Genomic DNA, 22,883 nt, shown 5'->3' with positions numbered 1-22,883 from the left:
GAGTCATAGTGTAATAGCAGTTCAGGGAGAACATTAACAGGGTATTGGATCATATGGTGATTGGGGGAAGTGGGGAGTAGTGGATTCAATCAGCATGGAGATTAACAAGGACACTTGGGAAAGTTATCCATTCCTTTGAGCAGTCCTCATCTACTTTCAGTTGTTTATTTTCCTGAGGCCTAGGAAACAATGCTGACCACTCTTAAAGATAATGCTTAAAAACTCTTATGCACATATTGTAAATGTTTAAATGAATGACTTGCCTCCTCCTGAGGATTGGTTAATTTCCCATTTCCTTCATCTATCCTGCCTGCTTTTCCTCTATTAAAGTTGAAATTTCTTGCATTAAAATCCACTGTTTATCCAGCTACTTCCTTTAATATCCTAGGTTGCAAACCGTCAGGGCCAGGGGACTTATTATTGGATATAATGTAGCCCATTAGTTTCCCAAGTGTTTCTTTTCTCTAGTGATAGTCATTGTATTTATTTGTGTCCCTTCTTGTTCCACTCACTACCTAAATAACTATCCTGGAATGCCGCCATATCTTTTGTTTTGTAAAATATGTATTCCTTTGCCTGAAAGCTTCCCACCTCTATCTATTTTATAGTCTTCTTTGCAGGCCTAGTTGGTAATTTAACTCACTAGGACACTAGTCCCAGCACAGCCCATTCTTTTGAAATAGCTCCATTCTACCCCAGTACCTTTAAACTGAAACCCATTCCACTGAAACTAGTCTTTATACCATTCATTTATTTACTTAGGCCAGTTTGGCCAGGCACAGATAGTAATCCTGACATCATTTCTTTGGAGATTCTGCTTTATATTTTAGCTTCTGACTGTTCAAATTCTTGTAGCAGCAACTTTTTTTCTAGCTGTATCAATGTCATTTTTGCTGGTATAGACGATGTCACTCCATTGTTCCTTTCCAGCTCAAGGAAATGTCCTTAACCCTGACATTGAGCAGGCATCAGACCCTTTGCAGCCCATGCTTATAGCTACAGGGAACAATATCTATCTCCCCAGTTGTCTGTCATAGAATCATAGAATCCCTGCAGTGTGGAAACAGGCCATTCGGCCCAACAAGTTCACATCGCCCCTCTGAAAAGCATCCCACCCAGACCCATTCCCCTACTTTCCCATGTCTAACCCACTAACCTAAACATCCCTGAACACTATGGACAATTTAGCATGGCCAATCCACCTAGCCTGCATATCTTTGGACTGTGGGAGGAAACCAGAGCACCCGGAGGAAACCCAGGTAGACACGGGGAGAATGTGCAAACTCCACACAGACAGTGTTGATAGAATCGAACCCGGGTCCCTGGCGCTGTGAGGCAGCAGTGTTAACCATTGAGCCACAGTGCCATCCTTCTTGACAGTCATAGTTGTGGGTTTGGAAGACCGTGTCTAAGGAGCTTCGGTGAATGTCTGCAGTGCATAATGTAGATAGCACACACTGCTGGTGCTACTGAACGTCAGTGGTAGAGGAAGTGGATGCTTGTGGATTTGGTACTAATCAAGCAGGCCTCATTGTCCTAATGATTTTAGTCTTCTTGAATGTTCTTGGAGCTGCACGCATTCAGGCAAATGGAGACTATTCCATCACACATCTGAATTGTACCTCTGGATGGTGAGCAGGGGTGTCAGGAGGTGTGTCACTCACTGCAGGAGTCCTTCACCCTGCTCTTGTACCGCAGCCTTTGTATGGCTCGTACAGGTCAATTTCTGGTCAGTGGTAAATCCCCAGGATGTTGATAGCAGGAGATTTAGCAATAGTACTACCTTGGAATGTCAAGGGATGATGGTTAGATTCTCTTCTATTGGAGACAGTAAATGTTGGGCATTTCTGTGGCATGAATGTTGCTTGCCATTGGTCAGCACAAACCTAGATATTGCCCGGTTCTTGCTGCATTCAGAAGTGGATTGATTAGTATCTGTGGAGTTACAAATGGTTTTGTTGTGCCATCATCAGTGAACATCACTGACCTTATGATGGAGGGAAAGATGTACATACCACTTGCCTGGGCTGACCTGCCACACTGTAACTGTATCAAATATTGATTACAGTTAAAATAACTCATAAATCCTCTTGGATTGTTCCTCTTGGCCAAAATAAAACAATTACTAGATGCTGTAATAGATAGAAAAAGGAAGATATGTCTTCTCTGCCACTCCCTTTCCACCCTAACCCCCCCCAACCCTACTTGTACTCCTGTATTCACCAAACTCCCGTTAAAATGCCTGTACACCCAGAACAACACGTTAGTGTATACTTTTATGCTGCTTAAGCTGGAATAAAACTTAACATCTTTTAAGTGAGTAAATTTTAAATGAATGTTAAATTGTAGAAATCTAGACTGTGTGGTTGTGTCCACCAGAACCACTTGATATTCCTTGTATAGATTCATTACCACCAATCCTTATTAGTATTTGGCTAATTTACTGATACCAATGGGAGAAGGAGGCTTGGCCTTCTTGAGTACTGCAGATTTATTGCATTGTACATAATAACTAATTTTATTACATCTGAGTTATACGACAGTCCCTTTTGAGACCTCAGCTTAGGCTTAACAGTAATGAGAACTTACTCTTCAACCAGAGCACTTAGCATTAGCATAACTCAAATGAAATGGTTGGGGGGGAAACATGCGCTGGTTACCTGCTCTCAGGAACAGTTCTTTATATCCTGATGTGTGGAACATATGTTGTGATGTCAGTTAACCTTTTCATTTGCGAATTACTTTGTGCTTCACACAAAACGTGACAGAGCAGAGCTAAAACAATACTTTCACTGTCTGGACTAAATGTGAAGATTTGTGGTAGTTTCCTGTACATCAAGCAGGAGAATGCAGAGGAAGCAGAATGGACAAGGTAACTTAGACAGCCCATTTCTGCCTAGTCTGTCTGTGATTAATTGATTTAAGTACGACAGTACTGGAAAAGGAGGGAGCTGTTCTGATGGGATGGACTTCACCTGAGTCAAGCTGGGACCAGAGTCCTGGTGATATGCATGACTAGCGCTGTGGATAATATCTGAGGATACATGTCCTATTGATAGGACAGGCAGAAGGAGGGTGGGGTTGCCTTGATAGTAAGAAATCAAATTAAATCAACAGCAAGAACTGAAATAGTGAGCCAAAAAGCTTACAATCTGCACTGACAGAGCTGAAGAACTGCAAAGGAGCAAAGAGACTGATGGGAGTTGTGTATATGCTTCCTAGCAGTAGTCAGGAAGAAAATAAATCTGGAGATAGAAAAGGCATTTAAAAAAAGGCATTATTACAATAATCATGCGGGACTTCAATTTGCAGGTGGACTGGGAAAATCAGGTTGGCAGTAGATTTCAAGAAAAGGCATTAATATAATGTCTACAAGATGATTTTTAGAAACATCTTGAGGTAGAGCCTAGTAGGGGTATTATAATTAGTAATGGTAACTACAAAGACATGAGGGAGGAGCTGCTCAAAGAGGATTGGAAGGGGAACCCAGCAGGGCAGACAGAGGAGAAGCAATGGCAAAATTTTCTAAATGGGGAAAGGCTTGGGATATCTGAAGCACAAAGAGACTCAGGGGTCCTAGTTTAGAGTTCTCTTAAGGTTAACATGCAGGCTCATTTGGCAGTTAGGAAGACAAATGCAATGTTAGTGTTCTTTTCAAGAGGGTTAGAACACAAGAGCAGAGATGTACTCCTGAGGCTGTACATGGCTCTAGTCAGATCGCACTTGGAATATTCTGAGCAGTTTTGGGACTCATATCAAAGGAAGGATGTGCTGAAATTGATGGGTGTCCAGAGGAAGTTTACAAGAATTATTCCGGGGTTGAAGAGCTTGTTGTGTGAAGAGTGGATGAGGACTGTAGGTCTGTGCTCGGAGTTTGGAAGGATGAGGGTGGAACCTAATTGAAACTTACAGAACACTGTGAGGCCTGGATAGAGTGGATATGGAGAAGATGTTTCCATTAGTAGCAGAGACTAGAATGCAAGGGCACAACCTCGGAGTGAAGGAACGACCCTTTAGAACTGAGATAAGGAGGAAATTCTTCAGCCAAAGGGTGCTTAATGTGTGGAACTCATTGCCACAGAGGGCCAAGTAGTAGAGTGTATTTAAAACAGAGATAGGTTCTTAATTGGTAAGGGGATCAAGGTTACAGGGAAAAGGCAGGAGGATGGTGTTGAGTAACATGTCAGTCACAATTAAATGGTAGTGCAGACTCAACGGGCCAAATGGCCTTTTCTGCTCTTATATCTTATAGTCTTATCGGATACAGCAATATCAACTTCCTATTCACCAACAGCAGCACAACTTACTATTTTTCTATCACTGAGTGTCATGGCATTCATTTGGCTGCAGTACAAAAAAAAGTCACAAGAAAATAAACTTTCTACATTTATAAATTAAAATGTAACAATTTATTAATGAAATCTAGCCATTTGTATACAATGCAAAATGATCATTTTTGTGCATTTCTTTGTGCCTGTTTTCCATGTGTCTTTGACTATCCTAGTGTTGCTGTGTAGTGTTAATCCAGTGGTTATGCTATAGCTTGTGGAAGACTACTGACCTTCAGTCAAAGAGACTGTAGATAGCCTTACAGCATGATCAGCTCTGGAACTAGAAAATCTCATTGCAGATGGCACTTCCTTGCCCACCTCTGCTCCTTATTGGACCTGTCATCTGGCTGTGCAAGACCTCTAGACCAACTTGCAGTCATGGCTCCAGTTTAAAACATTTTAAAGCAGATGGTGCTGCAGTTCCACTTTTCCCAGTGGCTTTTGGGTCTAAGACTTGGCATCTTCTGATTGGTTGTCAACAATTTGAGATGGGATTTCCTGTTGCTGAGGGGAGGAAGATCCACATCAAGGCAATTAATGACCAGTCAACTGTTAGATGGCAGCGAGACAGCTGCCCAGATCCAAGTATGGGCTTCCACCTTGACTCTTTAGCAAGAAGGTGCAAGGAGCCTTGTACCCCCATTAAATGCAACCCATGTTTACACTGTCTGCAGTTTGTGGGCAGAGATGTGACGTAAGAAGTAGAATTATTTATGAGGACCTTCAGTAGTTCCAGTGCTCCCAGAAAATAGATTTTTTTAAAATCAACCTGATCATAGATGTTATTACACATCTCTGGAACAGGTGGAATTTGAACCCAGGCCTCCTAGTCTAGAGTATGGACACTACCACTACGCTACAAGAACCCTTTGCAGGAAATGTGTATCACTTGGGAGTCAGTTGTATTTAGATGATGAATATTAACTGGGCAATTACTTGTGCTGATATAAGAGAGGGAGTTTTTGGTCTAATGGAATTATTGCTACACTATAAATTCTAGAGATTCAGGCATTATTCGCCATGACAGTTGGTGGAATTTGAATTCAATACAAATATGGAATTAAGAGTCTAAGGATGATCACATAACCACTGTTGATTGTCGTAACAACCCTTTAAGGAAGGAAATCTGCCATCCTTACCTGGTCTGGCCTACATGTGACTCCAGACCCACGGCAATGTGGTTGATGTTTAACCACCTCTGGCAATGAAGGATGAGCAATAAATGCTGGCCTATCCTGTGGATAAATAATTTTTTACAAAAGAGCAGGCAGAAATATGTTTATTGTTTAAAGTTGCATAATATTTTGTTTGTATCTGTGTAAGTCAAAGCTTTGTGTATAAGAACTCAACTCCTCTGTTTTTCACTGCCTGACTATTTGAGTTATAACATGTCACTGCCCACAGCTTCAGCAATGGCTGTTTCAATAATATCTAGCAGTGTCTCTCTTCTTTGGGGTTAGTTGCCTTCTGGTTAGCCCCTGCTGTCCTTTTCATGCCCCATGTCATAGAGTCATAGAGGTATACAGCATGGTCCAACTTGTCCACGCCATCCAATATTCTAAATAAATCTAGTCCCATTTGACAGCATTTGGCCCTTATCCCTCTAAATCCTTCCTATTCACTTACCCATCCATATGCTTTTAAATGTTGTAATCGTACCAGCTCCACCACTTTCATTCCATACACGCACCATCCTTTGCGTGAAAAAATTGTCCCTTAGATCCCTTTTAAACCATTCCCCTTTCACCTTAAACCTATGCCGTCTAATTTTGGACTCCCCTGCCCCAGGAAAAGACCTTGTCTATTTATCCTATCCATGGCCATTCATGATTTTATAAACCTGCATAAGGTCACCCTTCAGCCTCCGATGCTCCAGGGAAAATAGCCCCAGTCTGTTCAGTCTCTCCCTATAGCTCAAACCCTCCAACCCTGGCAACATTGTTGGAAAGCTTTTCTGAACCCTTTCAAGTTTCACAACATCCTTCCTATAGGAGGGAGACCAGAATTACATGCAGTATTTCCAAAAGTGGCCTAACCAATGTCCTGTACAGCCGCAACATGACCTCCCAACTTTTTCTCAATGCACTGACCAGTAAATGCAAGCATACCAAACGCCTTCTTCACTGTCCCATCTACCTGCGACTCCACTTTCAGGGAGCTATGAACCTGCACTCCATGGTTTCTTTGTTCAGCAACATTCCCCAGGACCTTACCATTAAGTGTATAAGTCCTGCCAAAATGCAGCACATCACATTTATCTGAATTGGTCAAAGGTAAAGGGAGATGTCAATGAGTATAACGCCATGCGTTTAGGAGATTTGCCTTGGTTTAATATCTGACAGTGTTAAATAATCTGACAGAATACAGCAGTGTTAAATGTGCGAAGGTAAAATGAAACTATGGATGTCAGTGTGCTGAAATTGAGCGGCAGTTGAAGCTAGTGATGCAGTTTGTGAGATATGACATTTGAAGATGTATTCACTAATTTTGATAACTTATAGGAGATAATTATACTACTTATGGCACTGCATCCAGCTGCTCAATGCCACCAATAACCTCCACGACTATTTGCTTTCACTGCCTTTTCTATATTGGAAGGCCTTGTGTCCCTCTATAGACACAAGACATCAATCCACCAACTTCAACACCTTCAATGCAGCATGAAAACCCTTTAAGTTTACCTTTCCCGTGGTGTGCTATTCCCCACTTATTCCCAGCACATTTCCTGATGAACTCCTACTTGCTTCAGCCACAGTGCACCTTTCCATTAAAGGATGTATTGTAGTTTTAAGCAGTGCAAACTAGTTTTGAGTAATGCTAGAAGGATTTGGCTTTGGGCCTCCTCCTGACTCCTGCAGACAATGAACAGCATGGGTAGCACTAGCTGCATGAACAAATTATTATAACAGGCATACAGCTCAAAATTAGTGTGGTGCCTGTGGGAAATCAAATATAGCTTGACTCAATATTATGTACCTAACCAATTTAATAATTTAGTACTAATTCAAAAATAATTACTTGACTGTGAAGCACTTGGAGATATTGTGCTATATGGGGTTGAATTTTAAGATGGAAGAGTGTGCTGTCTGAACGCTGGTAAGAAGCTTAAAACCAGCAAGTTGGAAAGATGGCTCCAAGCTGGTGACTTCCACATTTAAAAACAGTATATTGGGCTGCCCACATTTTACCCCTTAGAAGAGAGAACTTGTCACTTAGCACATTCAAATTGGTAAATTAGAGCAATTTTAAAATACTGTTTTCAGTTTGATATTATGCTCATTATTTCCTTCCCATTTTGGAAATGACCAGTAAAAAATAATTTTAAAACACAGCAGGAATTGAGGGACCCAAAATCAACCTCATGTTAAAATGCCAATAGATATTCAGCATTTACAGCTGCTTTCTAACCTGTCAGTGCAAATGGGTTTGTTCAGACTGATTTTGTTGAAAGGCCACTTTGTACAACTTAGAGGTAACTTTTTACGTTTGAATGTCAGTTGAGGACCAATATGGTCACAGACTAGTAGCTGTACAAAATAGAGTGGGCAATTCTAGATAGGAGCAGCTTGCAGGAGGTACAGCTTGCAGGTTAAAGCAGAGTCTGCAGGCATAGGATCAGATTTCTTGGTACATAGACCAGCAGGTCGTCAAAATGGTTGTGTCATACTGTTCTGTGCACAACATTGCTTTACAGTGAGTTTTGATTGTTCAGAAGGAACAAGGTGAAGTGTTCGAATCTTCCTGACTTGACAGAGGGGATGGAGAAAGAAGAAGGGTAAATGATGAAGAAAATGCACCCACAGCTGCTCACCTTTTGCTCACATGACCAGAATACCCTTATGAAGAGGATGACCCCTTAGGGCAGCACAGTGGCTAGCACTGCTGCCTCACAGCACTAGAGACGTGGATTTGATTCCACCCTCGGGCAACTGTCTGTGTGGATTTTACACATTCTCCCCGTGTCTGCATGGGTTTCCTACCACAGTCCAAACATGTACAGATTAGGTGGACTAGCCATGCTAAATTGCCCCATAGTGTCCAGAGATGTGCAGGCTAGGTGGATTAGCCAGGGGAAATGCAGGGTTACAGGAATATGGTGGAGGTGGGTGCGTGAATGTGTCTGGGTGGGACGTTCTTCGCAAGCTCAGTGTGGACTCGATGGGCCAAATGGCCTGCTTCCATACTGTAACTGTATAACAATTGTATAACTCTATGATTCTATGAATACAATATTCACTTGGCTTGCACCATTGCAATTAAGACACCAGGAAATGTAACAACACTCTTCCACCCATTTCCCTGATGCCTGGCATAAAAAGCTGTTGTTCAACCAGTCAACCCTAAACTAGCCCGTTTCTCCCCACACACCCCGCCTTTATCTCTGTCAGTTAACATCCTCAGTTATTATTATCAGGAAAGTTAGAAGGTGGCTCAGAAATGGACAAGATGGGGAAGTGGTTAAAACAAATTACTCTGATCTAAGTAACTAGAAAGTATATATCAAAATTGTATAATAAGGTGTTAAGTCTATGTAATATGCTAATAAGACTATGCATCATAGGAAATGAGTAGTGTCACATGGTCTTGCCCCCTTGTGGTAAGAGATAAAGGTAATGTTTTCCTTCCCTTGGTAGATTCTGACATTTTTTTTAAAGCAGAGTAGTACAACCAAGCATATTGTAAAAATTGCATTTTCTCAGATATCTTTGCTTGCTTCATTGTGTACTTACTCAGTTTCACTCCCTTTGAGACTGTGCCTTCATGTTGGATACTGTGTGGCTTCAATCAAGTCAGCTGCTTATGTCCCTATTCTGACTGCCATGATGAATGCCCCTAATGTTTTGGAGCCCTCTTGGGCCCTGCTAAAGACTGCATCTGCAGAGGGGAAGATCAGTAATTGTAAAACAAGGCAGCCTGTGAACTTACTGTGAATGAGAAGCCCAATTGTTCTGCGAGGTCCATAGACACTCTACTCTTGGAGGAATGTATCACCCTTGATTCCCAAACTGATCAAGAATCTATCATCTATCTCAGCCTTAAATATACACTAGCACTCTGCCCCCACAGTTCTCTGTCCCAAGGAGTTCGAAAGACCCTCAGCCTTCTGAGAGAAGAAATTCCTCCTCATCTCAGTCTTAAATTGATGCTCCTTTATTCTGAGACTGTGTTCTCTGGTCCTAGACTCTCCCATGAGAAGAAACATTTTCTCAGTATTTACCCTGTCAAGCTTTTTATGTTTCAATGAGATTACCTCTCATTCTTCCAAACTCCAATGAGTAGAGTCCCAACCTGTTTAGCCTTCACTCATCAGACAATCCCTCCATATCAGGGATCATCCTAATAAATCTTCTCTGAACTTCCTTCAATGAAACAATATCTTTACTTAAATAAAGGGACTAAAATTTCTTACAGTACTCCAGATGTGGTCTCACCAGCACTTCGTACAGTTGCAATAAGACTTCCCTCCTACAAAGAACAATACAGCACAAGAAAGGGCCATTCGGCCCTCCAGCCTGCGCTGACACATTTTGCCCTTCCACACTAAATCTGTCTTCACTTACAGGATCCGTATCCCTCTATTTTCTTCCTATTCATGTATTCATCCAGGTGATCCTTGAATGCTGCTATTGTCTGCTTCCACCATCACCTCTGGCAGCATGTTCCAGGCACTCACCACCCTTTGTGTGAAAAACATGCCTCACACATCTCTTTTAAATTCCCCTCACACCCGCATCTTGAACCTGTGGCTCCTAGTAGTTGGCCCCTCCACCCTGGGAAAAAGCCTCATACTTTTCACTCTATCCATGCCATTCGCAATCTTATAAACTTTGATCAGGTCGCCTCTCAATCTCCTGCATTCCAGTGAAAACAAACCCAGTCAATCCAACCTTTCTTCATAGCTAAAATCCCCCATACCAGGCAACATCTGGGTAAACCTTTTCTGTACCCTCTCTAAAGCTTCCACGTCCTTCTGGTAGTATGCTGACCAGAACTGTATACAGTATTCCAAGTATGGTCTAACTAAAATTCGATAAAGCTGCAGCATAACTTGCCTATCCTCATATTCAGTGCCCCTTCAAATGAAGGCAAGCATACCATAGTCCTTTTTTTATACAACCTTATTTACCTGCACTGCCACCTTCAGTGATTCTGCCATTCACTGTATAATTTCCATCTGTGCTTGATCTTCCAAAACGCATCACCTCACATTTGTCCAGCTTAAACTCCATCTGCCATTTCCTTCCCAGGCCTCCAACTGATCTATGTCCTGTTGTATCCTCTGACAATCTTCCTCACTACCTGCAACACCACCAATCTTTGTATTGTCTGCAAACTTACTAATTAGACCAGCTATATTTTCTTGCTAATCGTTTATGTAGACTATGAACAGCAGAGGTCCCAGCACTGATCTCTATGGAACACCACTAGTCATAACCCTCCATTTTGAAAATTATCCTTTTACCGCTACTCTCTGTCTCTGATGACTAAGTCAGTTCTGTATCCATCTTGCCAGCTCACCCCTGATTCCATATGACTTCACCTTTTGTGCCAGTCTGCCATGAGAGACCTTGTCAAAGGCTTTACTGAAGTCCATGTAGACAGCATCAACTGCTTTTCCCTCATCAATCATCTTCGTCACCTCTTCAAAAAACCTCCCCCCAAAACACCATTTTGTCTAATGCTAATAATATTCTTAAACTTCTATGCCAACATTTCATTAGCCTTCCTGATTACCTGCTGTATCTATAATGCTAGCTTTCTGTGTTTCATACATAAATACCCAAGTTATGCTGCAGTTTTTCTCTATTTAAATAATACTGTTCCTTTGTTCTTTCTTCTAAAATGACCAACCTCACATTTTCCCACATTATACTCCATTTAACAAGATCTTGCTTACTTACTCAACTATCAATGTTATCAATAAATGTATGTCAAAGGATGTGATGAAGGATGAGATTAGTTGAGAATGTTGACAATGTCTGTGAGATGAATGTTACGAGAGTTTGTTTATTTATTCATTCGTGAGATGTTGGTATGACAGGCTAGGCCAACATTTCTTGCCTAGAGGTCAGTTAAGAGTCAACCACTTTGCTGTGGGTCTTGAGTCTCATGTAGGCCACACTAGGCAAGGACGGTAGTTTCCTCCCATATCAGCGAATCAGATGTGATTTTCAGCATCAGTTTCATGGTCATTAATTCCAGATTTTTATCTAATTCAAATCAGATTCATGGCAGTTTTCGAACCCAGGTCCCCAGAACATTACCTACATCTCTGGATTAACAGTCTAGCAATAATACCACTAAACCATCACCTCACGTAATGTACCCCTCTATACTAATCTTGTGAGGTTTTGAAATGAGAACTGTGGTAGATGATCTTCCACCTCTTCTATATGACCTGCAAAAGTTTTGTTCTGAGCATGTAGCAAGATGGCTGGAGAACAGAATCTTTTTCCCTGCCCTTATTTCCTTCAGCGGGAACACTAGGAAGGCGTCAGAAAACCTGGGTGTGGAATAGAGAAGTAATCCTCTGACTCATGTCCATTCCACAATCATTTCCAGTGTTGTTTAATCATGAATCAAAGTAGGGAATGCAACTTCAGTTTGAATCTTGCATTCCACTTTGAATAGGCCTGTGGAAGCAATGATGGAAATTGTAATGTCTGTAACTGAGCTGTCTGCGTTCCCAGTGCCATCAGAGAGGCAGCCTGTCATCAAAAGGAAAATGAGAACTAAGTATGGTCTGGCAACATCTGTGGAGAGAATATAAACTCTGGCTTCTCTCCACAGATGCCAAACCTGCTGAGTTTCACCAGCAATTTCTGTTTATGTTTTTTTCAGCTCTCCGGCATCTGCAGTTCTTTGTTTTATTCTCTAAAATTGTTAGGCCTCATGTTCATGATATTATTGGGCTGCCCACTTTCTGCACACAACTGGTTTGTGTCCCAAACTGAATGGAAATGAAAGGGTAGCAAAATGTAATTAGTACAATGACTCCCAATAATCTGGAAAATTGAGAGGCTTGTCAGATGCATTCCACTTAAATGCCTGACCGCATGCATTTTGTTCTTCAGCCATACTCATCACTTCCTTATTTTTGTCTGACCGAATGCTGGCAATTGATTCAGCAAGCAATTCATTCAAGACACAGGCAGTTGTTACAACTCTGATAAACCAGTTGTTAACTTCAATTATTTAAAATATAGATTATTTATCTTATACTTTGAAATTATGAGTGCTGTTACTGCTGATTTTGATAATACATGCTTTAAATTTGTGCATTTTTGTTATAGTCTTATGGATGATTTAAACCATGAAACTTTCTTTTTAACGCATAAATGTAGTAATATTTAATTCCTGAATTCAGCATTTTGGACATTTTAAAAAACTGGCTTTGATATTCTATTGTGGAAACCCTTCTTGGTGATGTATTTATATCAGGTTTCCCTTGCTTAAACAGTATGATATTATTTTAGTAGTTACTTGGAAGTGCATTTCTCCTTGCTTTTTGTCTTGCACTCAGCAGGACAAGAATGGTAAATTTCACAGGGAATAACAATTTATACTCCATGAGAAAAACTGATTGGTTAGCAAATCAACTCTGATCATTTAGGGCATTGCCTTGTAGAATATACTGGGGAACTATTGTGCCTCGTTCTTTTGTCTATGTCGTACTCAGCAACTTGGCACAGTTAAGTTGGCTAATGCTGCCATTAAAATAGTGAAGTTGAATTTGATTTGAGCATGTTACTGTGTTTAACTATAAATACCTTCAAATCAATCCATTATGGGTTAATTGTTAAAGATTAATTGCTCATGGCAATGAGCAATTGAAGCAAAGTGGAAAAATACATGAAAATAGGCGTGGTGTTTAAAGAAAACCATGCCTGTTTTGGTTAGGAGATAACTGCAGAAACATGACTGTCTGTGGAAACCATTCTTTTACATAGTTAACAATACGATCTTTTCAACTTGTTTTCTGTACCATGAAATGTCTGGAAAAGTACTGGAAGCACTACAAAATGGTGATACAGTATGTAACCAGTATAGTATTAATATCAGGGACTTTGTCCCACTCATTGGATGATATACCATCAAGCTGGAATTTATGAGACCAATGCCACGGAATCTAAGGTAGAGCTCTGAGTGTTACCATCACCAAAGTCCCCGATAGATAAAAGACAGTGGTGAGACTTACTTGTTTGTGTGTGATACAATATATATGTATATTGCTTCATATTAAAGTTCATGTATCTTGTATTAATTTTGATCAGACTTTAAAGAATCTGTTAGGTACTTTCAGCCTAACAATACAGTTGCATATTTGTATGATGGAGTTGTCATCATTGATCTCCAAGCTTCAGAATAGCAATAAATTGAAAATGACCAGATATTTTCTTTGTTCTTTCACTGGATCTGAAAACAGTTCATTTGTATTTCAGGCACATTTGTTGAATGTTAATTTTCTTCTTTAGGTTTGACTTTGTAGAAGTTGAAGATCCAAGTGATGGCACACTTATTGGACGGTGGTGTGGCACCAGTGTAGTCCCAGGCATACAAATATCGAAGGCAAATCAAGTCCGAATACGGTTCCGATCTGATGAGTACCTGCCATCAAAACCAGGCTTCTGCATTTACTACTCTCTTTTGGAATCTGTAAGTCAAAAAGAAAATTATCTTATTTAAGGAATATATGTGTTCATATGGAAATTACAGGAACATAAATCACTGTAAATTATGTTAGAATACCTTCTTGAAACATTTCAGTGTGTTGACACTAAACATATAAATTTTAGCTTTGTAAGTAAATCATCTACTAGGGCTTGGCAACAAAAAAATTGCCTCATGGTGCAAATTTCAAAAGGTAAGTTGTTAGAGATGTGCAAGATTCACACATGTATATATCCTCAACACAAAATATGCAAATCTTATGTCTAGATTTAAGGACCATGCAGCATCTTGGCAGATGTACAGCCATTGGCATTTTAAGGACTGTACAGTTAGATTTTCTTATTTAGGGATTTGATATGAAATTAAAGAATGGATACGTAGGCCCATGAAGAAATTGCTGCATGTTTTGAATGTATTTCACAATATCCCTGTACCATTGCCCAGAATAGCTCTCATTCTGTTTGAAAATTTATCTACTTCCCCACTAAATGCCCAGTGATATGCTTGATGTGCCATCACTTGCAAGATACCTCTCCCCCTAGATGTCCTGAAGATTGGATACATTCCAGTAGATTGGTTTCAACTGGAACAATAGATGTCCAATACTAAAATTTGATGCTTACTAGTTGCACGCTAAGCTACAGTAATTAGCACATAAAAATACATAAAATTTTGCAGTGACTTTTAACAGTAAATGCAATGGAAGATAATGTAGCCAGACAAGGAAAACAAAAACACACAAATAAAAAAGAAACATTTACCGCAAGTTTTTAAGTTATGCTTGAATGAAAACAAAACCATTTGGTCTTTACCTTTAATTACTGCAACTATTTTTTCCTTAACTGAATTCTGTAAAACATATGATTTCTGCAATAAATAGGTTATTAATTATCCAGTATCAAAACAACCAAAATATCACCATTGGAACATATTCTTTTGTATGAAATAAATATCTTATTTCTAGAATTTGATTTGTGCCATTGAATACTATGTCTTTAGTGGATTTGTAACATGTTGTACTTTAGCTAGGCAGGAGGTATATCAGCGATGCCAGTAAGGTGTGGCAATACTATTATATGTGTAGGAAGGAAGGCCAGCATGTTCTTCGCTTACACAAATGGAAGAAAACTATTGCTAGTACTTAGCAATAATGGTGAGATAATCTGTTCAGTGAGTATCTGATTCCTACCACAACCCCAGGCATTTTCTTAAATGATTCCTTTCCTTACTGATGACTGCTAACTTCAGTGCATTATCTTTTCAGCCCTTTGATTAGCCATCATACCCTGCCCAAGAATGTGGGAAGGAAACCTGCTCCCAGACCTCTGTTCACTTCTCATTTCATACAGTCACTGCATCAGAAAATTGTGGAGCAATTAATTCAATATTTTTCATTGTCTTACTGTTTTGAAGTACCTGGCATATCTCCTCCATGTCTGTTGAACAACTTGGTCTAGGATTTAGGCCCATATTCAAGGAAATAGAGGATACTTTCATTCAGTGTCAGAGCAGAGTGGTGCTGAGGTGCGCTCTCTCTGTTTTCATCTTCAATGTTGATTCTGTGGTTACTGACTTTGTATTTAATAAAGACTGCAGGCTGTGTGAGTGAAGAGAACTCTAGAGCTGGATGTTTTCTCTTCTGTGCCTCTCAGTGAATTATAGCTTGCCCTGAAAGCTGCATCAGCTGTGAATCAAACAATCTTGAATGAATGCTGGGTTTTCCTGATTTAGGACTAGTGGGAGGGTTTCCAGGGAAAAAAAAAAATTGTTGCCAGATCTTCTGGAAATCAGACAGCCCATTAGCTGTTGGTGGCTTTCTGTTGGATTACAACCCCAAAGGAGGAAGTCTCACCAATCAAAAAGCCGTCAGCTCCAGAACTTGGCAGTGCCAATGCAGAGACTGTGGCTGCTGTTGTAATAAAATACTCCCCCACTCTTACTGGACTCCCAGATAGGGTGCTGTCTTACAATACCAGGGACCTGGGTTCAATTTCAGCCTTGGGCGTCTATGTGGAGTTTGCACGTTCTTCCCATGTCTGCATGAGTTTCCTCTGGGTGCTCAGGCTTACTTGCAGTGTCCAGGATGTGCAGGTTGTGTGGGTTAGCCATGTTAAATGCAGGGTTACGGAGATAGGGTTTGGGGGGCTGAGTCCAGGTGGTATGGTCTTTGGAGGGTCAGTGCAGATGTGATGGGCTGAATGGCCTCTTTCTGCACTGTCGGGACTCTATGAAAAAGCATCATCAGGACGGAGAGGTGTTGTTTGAGAGTTGTGGGAGAGGGTGTGGGGGATTTGGTATTGAAGCCTGGGGGATTACAGATGCATAGCTCTGGGTGCTGTCATATTGAAACAACCCTTGCCAAAACTAACAACCTGCTAGCACTGGTTTACTAACTGGATCAGCCAGCTCTTTCTTGTCCTTCTCAAGGACAACTAGGGATGGGCAAGAAATGCTGGCCAGCCAACGATGCCCACATCCCACAAATGAATAGAAAGAAAAAAGGACTCAAGGAAAAGATTTGAAAAAGAGACCATTTTATATAGCATCAGAAGAGGGTATTGATTGGTGGTTGTTATTGGCATGGAGATATAGCAAGTGTGCCAGCAACCATGATAATGGGGAGGCAATGACCTAGTGGTATTATCGTGAGACTAGTTATCCAGAAGTTTGGCTAATTCTCTCAAGAATCAGGTTCAAATCCCACCATGGCAGATGGTGAAATTTGAATTCAATATCATATCTGGAATTAATAATCTAATGATAACCATGAAACCACGGCCAATTGACAGAAAAGCCCATCTGGTTCACTAATGTCCTTCAGGGAAAGAGATCTGGCATCTTCGCTTGGTCTGGTTGATATATGATTCCAGATCCACAGCAATGAGGTTGATTCTGAACTGCTGTCTGAAATGGTTGAGCAAGCCACTCAGTTGTATTAAGTAGTTATAAAGTCACAATAAAGAAATGAAACTGGATGGGCCATCTTAGGCATCGATCTAAGCACTGGAAATTGCAATGGCAAAAACAGTCTTTTTAGGCGCACTAGCAGAGTGTGAGTGCCAAAATTAGGAGAGCTACCTCACAGACTATTTAAGCAGCTGTCTGGCATAATCATATTCATGGAGCCATACCTTACAATGTTCCAGACACCACCATCACCGTCCCTGGATATATCCTGTCCCACTGGCAGGACAGACCCAGCAGATGTGACAGCACAGTCGTAAACAATCAGGAGAGACTTGTCCTGGGAGTCTTCAACATTGACTCTGGATCCCATGAAGTCTCATGGCATCAGGTTAAACATGGGCAAGGAAATATCCTGCTGATTAGACGTACTGTCCTACCTCAGCTGATGAATCAGTACTCCTCCAAATCATAACTCCTTCAGGAAGCACTGAGGTTGGCAAGACTGCACAGTGTATTCTGAATGGGGGATTTCAATGTTCACCACCAAGAGTAGTTTGGCAGCAGCACAACTGATCAAGCTGGTCAGATCCTGAAAGACACAGCTGCTAGACTGGGTCTGCAGTAGTTGGTGAGGGAAAAACATATTTGACCTCATACTCACCAATCTGCCAGCTGCAGATGCATCTGTCCATGACAGAATCAGTAAAAGTGACCATTAGATAGTCCTTGTGGAGATGAAGTCCTGCCTTCACACTGAAAATACCTTCCATCATGTTGTGTAGCACCATCGCAGTGCTAAATGGGACAGACTTCGAACAAATCTAGCAACTCAAGACTGGGCATCTATGAGGCATGGCGGGCCATCAACAGCAGCAGAGTTTTACTCCAATACAATCTGCAATCTCATGGTCCCACATATCCCCACTCAACCATTAGCATCAAGCCATAGTTTGTTCAATAGTGAGTAGAGGAAGCCATGCCAGGAGCAGCACTGGGCATACCTAAAATTAAAGTGTCAACCAAGTGAAGCTATCAAATAAGAAAACTTGCACGCCAAAAAGCAAAAACGGAAAGTGATAGACAGAGCAAAGTGATCTCCAATGAACAATCAAATCTAAGATGTGCAGACTTGCCGTATCTCATTGTGAATGTTGGTGGACAATTAAACAACTCACTGGAGGAAAAGACTCTTCAAATATCACCACCTTCAATGATGGAAGAGCCCAGGTCTTCAGTGTCAAAAATAAGGCTGAAGCATTTACGCCAATCTTCAGCCAGAAGTGCTGAATGGATAATCCATCTCGGCCTCCTCCAGTGGTCTCCAGCATCACAGATGCCATTCTTCAACCAATTGATGTGTTATGAAGAAATGGTTGGAGGCACAAGATACTATAAAGAAAAAGCTTTAGGCCCAGATAACATTCCAGCAATAGTACCAAAGACTTATGCTCCAGAACTTGCTATGCTCCTATCCAAATTGTTCCAATATAGCTACAACACGGGCATCTACCTGATAATGTGGAAAATTGCCCAGAGATGTCTTGGCACACAAAGCAGGATAAATCCAACCTAACCAGTTACCATCCCATATGTCTACTTTTTGATTATCAGTGAAGTGATATAAAGTATCATCAACAGTGCTATCAAGCAGCACCTGCTTAGCCGTAATCAATTCATTGATGCCCAATTTGGGTTCCACCAGGGCCATTCAGCTCCTGACCTCATTTCAAACTTTGTTGAAGAGCTTAATTTCAGAGGTGAGGTGACAGCACTTAACATCAAGGCTGTTTTTGACTGAGGGTGGTATTAAGGAGACCAAAACTGGAACTACTGGGAATCAGAGGGCAAACTTTCTGCTGGTTGGAGTAATACCTTTTTTTAAATTTGTGTGATGTAGTTATCACTGGCTGGCCAGCATTTATTCTCCAGCCATAATTATCACTGAGAAGATGGTAATGAGCTGCCTTCTTGAACCACTGCAGTCTACCTGCTGTGGATTGACCCACAGTGCCATTAGGGAGGGAATTCCAGGATCTCGACCCAGCAATGGTGAAGGAATAGCAATATGTTTTCAAATCAGGCTGGTCGGTGTCTTGGAAGGCAACTTGCAGGTGGTGATGTTCCCATGTATCTTTGTCGCTGTCCTTCGAGATGGAAATGGTTGTGTGTTTCGAATGTGTTGGTTGAGAATCTTTGGTGACTTTCTACAGTGCATCTTGTAGGTAATGAGCTTTGGTGGTGAATGGAATGGATGCTTGTGGATGTAGTGCCAATCAAGTAGGCTACTTGTCCTAGATGATGTCAAGCAGCCTTGCTTCCCATTCCTGCATCCACTTTCTTGAATCTCACTGTGAGCTGCCACGTACTCCCTCCTCTAATCAAAGCTGACTTTGTCCTACATTTGCTGCTGATAGGTTTACAATGAATTCTTAATGGCATACACAGTAGAAAACCAGCCTGCAATTGTAGCAATGGCCCATCACTATTTTCTTTCATTCCATTTATGGAAACAACTTTTCTCTAATTAATTGCCCTATACTCACTTTCAAGGGTAATTTGTCGATTTTGGGGTGGATGCCTCCACCACCCCATTTACTGTGAGTTCTGTGTTGAAGTAGAAGATCAACTCATTGAGTGGCAGAGAAGGCTTAAGTGACTGAAAAGCCGACTAATGCTCCCATTTCGTATGTTTTATGTAAAGGTAGGAGAAACAATCCAGAGCTCCATGGATGACAAAGGAGATGGAGATTAGTATGAAGAAGAAACTTTGCTTATGATAGACATCGGGTGGATAATACAAAATTGTGCTGATAATAGGAGGTTCTGAAAGGAATTGAAAAATTAAAAGAAACAGACAATATAAAGAAGAGGTTGGCAGCTAACATAAAATGAGATCAAAGCATTTTAATAGTCAAAGTGTGGTGAAAGCAGGAGTAGGGCTGATTGGGGACCATAAAGGAGGTTTCTAACATGCATGTGGGATTGTGGCTAAATTAGCAAATGAAGATGTTCTGTCTTTACTCGGGAACAAAATATTGTGCAGATTATTGTAAAAGAGGAGGTATTTCAGATGTTGAAGAGTTTAAAATTTTTATGGATATTGTAACACAACAAAACCCAACAAGATGCATCCAAGTGTACTGAAGGAATTGAGGGTCAACGTAGAATCATTTGCCATAATTTTTTTAATCTTGTGTAAGCTCAGATGTGGCATTAGGAGGCTGACAATTGCAAGTGTTGCACACTAGTTCAAAACAGTATGTAAAGATAAGCCAGTTTAGCCATAATGGTGAGAAGCATCCTGAACAATAATTTGGGATAGAATTCAGTTAATTCGGTCAATGCAGGTTAAATAAGGAAAACCAGCATGAATTTATTAAGGGAAAATCATGCTCAATTAACTTGTCTGAGCGTTTTGATAAGATTTCAGAAAGAAGAGGTGTCATAATGGTGATGTCTCTGGACTAGTATTCCAGTATCCCAGGCTAATTGTTTGGGGAGGCATGGTGGCTCAGCGGTTAGCACTGCTGCCTCACAGCGCCAAGGACCTGAGTTTGATTCCATCCTTGGGCGACTGTCTATGTGGAGTTTGCAAGTTCTCCCCATGTCTGCATAGGTTTCCTCCAGGTGCTCCGGTTTTCTTCCACAGTCCAAAGATGTGCAGGTCAGGTGGATTGGCCATGGTAAATTGTCCGTAGTGATCAGGAATGTGTAGATTAGGTGGGTCATAGGGAGATGGGTCTGGGTGGGATGCTCTGAGGGTCAGTGTGGCCTTGTTGATCCAAAGGGCCTGTTTCCACACTGTAGGGATTCAATGAAAGGGTTGTTGAGGTAAATGCTTTTGACACGGTGTACATACATTTGATAAAGTGCTGTGCTAACCAGTTTAGACTTCATGGAATGAAAGGAACAACATGGATATGTAATTGGCTGAGTGAGAGGAAACAGAGTATTGGGTAATTGAACTGCTCTCATAGCCATGATATTATATGGCTGGTCTGGTTCCAATTCAGTTCCTCGATGGTGGTAATCGCTAGAATGTTATTAGTGAGAGATTCAGTGATGATAATTCCATGAACTTCAAGGGGAAATGTTTAGGTTTTCTCTTGCTGGAGATAGTCATTTCTTTGCACTTGCGTGGTGTGAATGTTACTTGCCTCATGTCAGCCCAAGTCTAGATGTTGTTCAGGTCTTGTTCCATATGGATGCGGGATCCTTCAGTATCTGAGGAATTGTGAATGGTGCTGTATGTTGATTAACCATCAGCGAGGATCCCACTTCTGACCTTGTAATGGAGATAAAATAATTGATGAAGCAGTCACTGTTAGTTGAATTGAGTACATTGCCCTGAGGAATTCTTGCAACAGTGTCCTGGGAATGAGCTGATAGACCTGCCACAAACATAGCCATCTTCTTTTGTGTTGGGTATGACTCCAACCAGCAGACGGTCTTCCCAATTCCAACTGCAACCAGTTTTGCTAGGCTTCCTTGATGCCATTATGACCCACAATATGGCAACTGAGCCCTAACCAGTGATTTATAAATTTTTAAAATTACGTCCTTGCTTTTATATTCTATGGGTTGGATTTTCACTGAGTTGGGAATACTTTGCTGACCTTTAACATGGCAGCTACAATGCAATTCTGGGATTTCCAAAGCCCACTATTTTCGACAAGGTAAGATAAGCATTGGATTAGTCCAGTTTGTGAACCTGCATCCTGCATTCCTGATCTGGTCAGCTCCCAACCTTAGCCAAGTGTGCACAATGAAGCTCAGCTGATGGCCAAATGTCCATTAGTCCGTTCAAACATGCACCCAAAGGAAAACAAAGCTTGGTTCATAGCTTTTTCAGTTAAATCTACGTTGCAATTCTCAATGTTTATTTACATAAGACATAAAAGTATAAAGATCTTGCAGTTTTTGCATTTGATACTTTTTAGTTCCTGTTGATTGACTCTTATAGTGAGTACTATAAAAAAGTTGGTTTTAACAAATTATAAATTAATGACTTTTTTAAAGGTTTATCATATATAACATTGTTCTTATAGGGTCATTAATTCTGTACAGATTGTTATGACACAGGAATAGTTGGTCAGACCAAATCAGGCTGACTAATATTGGATTCACAGCACAGTGAAAGTAAAATATTCTGTAATCCTCAAAATTGTCCAATTGTTCTTAACCAGAATACTAGATGTGAGACATCAAGTTTATTACTTAAACAGAAATTAGCAATCTAATAATGTGACTTTAGTCGAACATTGATAACAAGGCAATGTAGTTAATATTTGTGATCTAATCACAATCTCCTTGAAGCAGAAACCCAACTCACACTGATAGGCAGAAAGACATAGCTAAGGGATAAATTAAAAGAAAAGAAAAAATGAACTGCAGTCGCCAGTTCAATTGTTCAATGATAGAAACCAGGCATTTAGAAATCCTTTGTTAATAGGGTTGTTCATAAGCAAGTAAACTGCAGGACTTACACAAATTCCAAAGTTACCGATTCGTGCAAACCAGTCTGGTAGCCTTCCAGGATTGTTCACCCACTTCTTACACATGGGTATTTTCTTATCAGAGCAACCAACAAATCGACAACTGCAGTGAAATCCAGAGAGAGAGACAGAGAGAGAGCAAGATGCAGCAGAACCATTCAGCAGCTTTTTCAGATAAAAAGTTCAGAACTTCAAAACCCCAGTCAGAACTGATTCACTGTATTTTTTTCTCTCTCTGTTACAAACATTCTCTGTGATTGGCTGGCTAGCACCAATCCATCTGTGATTGACCAATTCATCGTTCAACGAGTTGCCACTCCTGAGCTCGATACCAAAACGTCTGTTGTATTCTTAAGACAATAATTAACCTTCCTGGCCAGTTTCCATAAACAAACAGCAATGTGTTTGTTGTCTCCTTCTTTTTAAACAAGCTGCTGCTCAAAGTTTGATTCTCAACTTCAGCTTCCAGTTCGAAACC

General features: G+C 40.8%; 1 protein-coding gene across 3 annotated transcripts in view; it reads left to right on the top strand.

Moving 5' to 3' along the window:
* Positions 1–22,883, top strand: part of pdgfc (platelet derived growth factor c) — a 403,296-nt gene that overhangs the window by 197,931 nt on the left and 182,482 nt on the right. For all 3 annotated transcript variants that reach the window (XM_048605484.1, XM_048605496.1, XM_048605489.1), the window contains one exon: positions 13,808–13,988. In XM_048605484.1, coding sequence (XP_048461441.1) covers positions 13,808–13,988 — 181 coding nt within the window. The remainder of the gene's footprint in view (positions 1–13,807; positions 13,989–22,883) is intronic.

Source organism: Rhincodon typus, chromosome 1, assembly GCF_021869965.1.
Source record: "Rhincodon typus isolate 14 chromosome 1, sRhiTyp1.1, whole genome shotgun sequence".
NCBI lineage: Eukaryota > Metazoa > Chordata > Chondrichthyes > Orectolobiformes > Rhincodontidae > Rhincodon > Rhincodon typus.
This window is presented reverse-complemented; position numbering and strand designations above follow the sequence as displayed.